At 34.4% G+C, this 4,243-nt stretch overlaps 1 protein-coding gene across 1 annotated transcript; it reads right to left on the bottom strand.

Annotated features, from left to right (window-relative positions):
* Positions 1-394: 394 nt before the first annotated feature.
* On the bottom strand, positions 395-3,546 carry LOC120215942 (serine/threonine-protein kinase 16-like). Its single transcript, XM_039213469.1, has 6 exons — positions 3,187-3,546; positions 2,528-2,670; positions 2,257-2,400; positions 1,866-2,051; positions 1,365-1,489; positions 395-946 (listed from the first exon to the last, which is right to left on the bottom strand). Exons 1-6 carry the CDS (start codon positions 3,398-3,400, stop codon positions 721-723), a joined length of 1,038 nt encoding a protein of 345 aa, XP_039069400.1. The 5' UTR covers positions 3,401-3,546; the 3' UTR covers positions 395-720.
* Positions 3,547-4,243: the final 697 nt, after the last annotated feature.

Genomic DNA, 4,243 nt, shown 5'->3' with positions numbered 1-4,243 from the left:
CATTCCACCACTTTGTTTTACGGGTTTCTTACACTGGAACTATCAGACACCATGGCCCCATACATCTCTCTTTGTTTCTTTGTCATCTTCCTTCCTTTCCTATTCCACGACCTCTTTTCTTTCTTTCTTTTCATTTCTGTTTCTCTACATATAATGAATGTCATTATCTGATACGCGTCCAAGTTATTAATACTAAATTGAGTATTACTTCTAATTCTTAAGTCAAACCTTGATCTCAATCCTAAACCTTATCCTCAAAAATGATTAACTTGAATAACTAAAATAGTGAATAAAAATTTAATTTAGAAATCGACCCACCTTAAAAATGATTGTGTCAATTCTTTATTTTTCAAATGAAGTTTAATAGTTATGACAAAAGAACAACTACCACCACTACTCCAAAAAGCTGTCTCTTCATTTCCCATAAATTACACCTTTCGGACACCCGTATCTAACGTATTCGGATACAGATACGGACACGGGATATGATTCTTTAAATATATAGAAAAATTGCATATCTATACTCGTACTCACCCTCGAATCCGAGTACCGTAGGCAAAAGGACTACCATGTAACATTTCAATAAGGAACTGCTACAGCTTTCACTTCAGAAGTACTTCAAAACTCACGTTTATAACAAGTTGCAGGACTGTGGATGATCAGATCTAAAGTTACCGGTTGAATGCTCTCTCCTCCTAAACCGAGTCCCGATATGATATCTCACTGTGAAAACTTCGAGATCAATTTGTCGACGTGATAGATGATATCATCTATGCAAGGGCGAACAGTAGGCTGGGGCTGAAGCATCCAAGTTACGAATTGGTGAAGTGCTTCAGGATACAGCGGTTTAGGTCCGGCTGGCCATTTAATCTGTGCATTTATAATGGCCAGTTGCAGGCTTCCTCCAGATTCCCCAAGAGCATACTCGAATGGGGATACCCCATACCTGCAACAAATGACAACGGAAGATATAAATAGATTAAAAGAACGCTAACCGCATATGTCAGAATGGTTAGATACAGAGTACATATCCGAAGATAAATTAAAGCATCTGATTAAAGTATATATCCTGTAACTGATTTAACTTGTGTAGGGATAGCATCATACTAATTTGACACAGCAGCAACTGATTAGAAAAAAAAAACTTCAACATTCTTTTTACCAACATGAACAGGCAACTTACGAAAAATACGAAGACCTGCGACTTTAAAACCAAATACTTAAAATATACTCCCGAGATTTAGCCAGAAGGGAAATTCCAGTCATAAAGGCTTCAAACAATTCTTTTACTATATTGTTTGAGAATGTACAACAACAAAAGAGGTTTAAACGAAAGAAAACACTGTATAAGTATTGATTCTTACATTATCGCATATAAAGTGCACCCCAACGACCAAATATCAGTTCGCTCATCAATATCTGCATGGCTTGGGCAATCCCACAACTCAGGAGCTCGGAAAGGTGCTGCACAGTGCTCAGATGCCCATTCCTATATATGGAAACCAAAAACGACCATGATCATTGTAGAAGATGCATTAAGCTGTGATAGACAGAGATGAATATTATTTCAAATTTCAGCAGAAAATATAAGGATGACAACCATAAGCCAATGCAGTAAATTATTATAGCATTTAAAATCAAGAATTTTTTTAGCATATTTTATGAAGATAACTAAACGCATCATACAGATAAGCCAATTATGTACTTAACAAGACATGCATGTTTGTTGGAAGAACATGAAGCATACAGATTTAAGGAACTAGATGAGCTTGGGTTATTTTCAGCAAAGATGAAAAGGAAGTTTCAAAGAACAGAATCTAAGAAAAGTCTTCAGTACCGAAGAAAAATAGAGGAGAAATAAGCACCTGAAGCTGTAGTGCCTCAGAACAAGAGCGAATTTGCTTCCTTGCAGGACGAGCACTCCCAAAATCCATTAATATAGCAAGAGGTGATTCCCCTTTTCTGCGGGTTATAAGAACATTACCAGGCTTGACATCATTATGTGCATATGGTGGTTCGAGATTGTGCATATGTTGGAGTCCGGCACACAGCTGTGGAAATAATTAGGGACAGTCAAAATGCTTATAGCCATTTCTAATCAGTTATGGCATTGATGAATCCGAAAAGAAAACACCACAACGGACACATAGCAAGAGAAAATAGAAGAATGCATTGGATCCACTGATGATAAGTTCCACATGGTTATCAATTAAATCTGTATGAGAAATGGTTCACAAGTAAGATAGTTTTACTTACCTGCCGAAATATTTCAAGAACATCCGAGGTAGAAAAGAATTCGTTTTTAGCACTCATGGCTTTGGAATTGTCCAGCAATGTTCCATCCAAATGAACAGGAAATAGTAAATATGCTTCGTGATTCCATGATCCTTGTTGTGTAGGCTAGCCAATTGAATCAAATTGTTTCAGATGAATACAATTGCATGAAAAGTGATTTACTGAAAGAATAATGCATCTTGAAGAACAGTTTCTTTTACACTGTATACTACAAAGAGATTTGAATAATTACCTTAACAGAAATGATAGCATGATCAAGAAGGGGAAGCAGATTACGGTGATTAAACAAGGATGAAACACGGATCTCCTCTCGAACCAATTCTAACTGTTCATTATTCTGAATGAGAACCTTCTTCATTGCATAAGTTCCACCATCTACAAATGCAACCCGAGAATATTCATTCCAAAACCAGATTAATTTTCTCTAAGATCTAATGAAACACAAACACATTAAAATCTGGAAGATGGCATAGAAAATCCATTTAAGATAAGATGATAAGGGGAAAATGCAAAAATATGAAATCTGATAGGAAAAAAATCAAACCTTCACAAAACTGAAAACATGATTGACTAGTGTTTAAGTATGAAATTCTAGTCAAATGCCTTAGTTTTACCAACAGAATAGAGATCAAAGATTCAACTGAACCGAAATTGTAATTATGAATCCAATTTTCTCAGATTCCATATTCAATTGTCTGATCAATAAGTCAAACAAACCCAGAATTTTACCGTGAAAATTCATTGGAAGTAACATAGAAGGTTTCAATGTGCAGTTGACACATGAATTCAGTTAAATCTCCACCCATTGATTCAAACTAATTAGAAACACAAAGCAATGACGAATTAAGATTGAAAGGGAGATCCAATGGAGAAACACCCAAATCATGATACCAGAGAGATGAGAAGGGTATTTGACTTTGTTGGCTAAGCCACCTGCTGAAGCAGAGGAAGAATCGGGGATGGATTCCTTAACCAGATAAACGTAAGCGAAGCCACCTTCACCCAACTGCCTCACGATCTTGAACCTGTTTTCGTTGATCCAAACGTCACCTCCCACGTTCGTGGAGTCGTATAACGCATTCAGCCCTGAAAATGTACACCCCATTGTTTACCCTTTTGCTTTTCAAACTCTGAGAACATAAAAAAAAATCCCTTTTTACACCATCAAAGATCTCATTTTTGGGCTGTTAGAATTGAGAAACGTGAAAATGTCGGATCTTAATAAGCTCTCTCTCTCTCTCTCTGGGACATTTATTTTTAGTTAATAGATTTCACCATTTACAGCTTTCATTTGCATGCCAACCGTAAGTTAATTTTATTAATTTCGGTGGTTTATTTTAGATTTATAGTTTATCTATACTAATTATATTATATTTATATTCAACACTTAATTCTTAATAAATATCAAATAAATTTATTATTTGAATCCAAACCTTATTTAATTCAATAATAAAAAATTAGTATTTAATTTTTATTTTTCAATTCATCAAACAATATTTAAATTATTCTTTCTTTAAAATATAATTAAATTATTAACGTGAATAAAACCAAAATGTTTTTTTAATATAATTATAATTAAAAATTTCTCAGAAAACATATTACATGTACACATTGGTTTATGTTCTTAATTTAAAAATGCATACAATTTTATCAATAATCTTGTCTAAATCCCATAATTTTTCTACACCGTTTTCTACGAGTAATATTTTAATTTAGATCACTTTTTTTGTAAAGTACTAATATTCTAATTTTTTTTAGTAAAAATACAATATTCCTCGTTAAACTTTCCACTCTCTTATTTCATTTATTGTATTTAGGGATGTAAAAAGCTGACTCGACTTGTAAAACTAACTGAAATCGACTCGAGTCAAAACTATTTTTGACATGCGTTGCGGCGATCCGAAACCAACTCGAGTCAGAACTGGTGTTGACCTGAACCCGACCTGCA

The sequence above is a fragment of the Hibiscus syriacus genome, unplaced genomic scaffold (genome assembly GCF_006381635.1).
Source record: "Hibiscus syriacus cultivar Baekdansim isolate YM2019G1 unplaced genomic scaffold, ASM638163v2 tig00110156_pilon, whole genome shotgun sequence".
Taxonomy (NCBI): Eukaryota; Viridiplantae; Streptophyta; class Magnoliopsida; order Malvales; family Malvaceae; genus Hibiscus; species Hibiscus syriacus.
Note: the sequence above shows the minus strand (reverse complement) of the source record. Positions and strands in the feature narration are given on the sequence as shown.

Excerpts from the sequence above, each read along its gene's own strand:
- LOC120215942 (XM_039213469.1), bottom strand. The coding sequence starts at position 3,400 with ATGGGGTGTACATTTTCAGGGCTGAATGCGTTATACGACTCCACGAAC. Across the intron at positions 2,671-3,186 it reads ATACCCTTCTCATCTCTCTG|ATGGTGGAACTTATGCAATG; the intron begins GTATCATGATTT and ends TTGCATTTGTAG. Across the intron at positions 947-1,364 it reads TGCACTTTATATGCGATAAT|GTATGGGGTATCCCCATTCG; the intron begins GTAAGAATCAAT and ends CATTTGTTGCAG.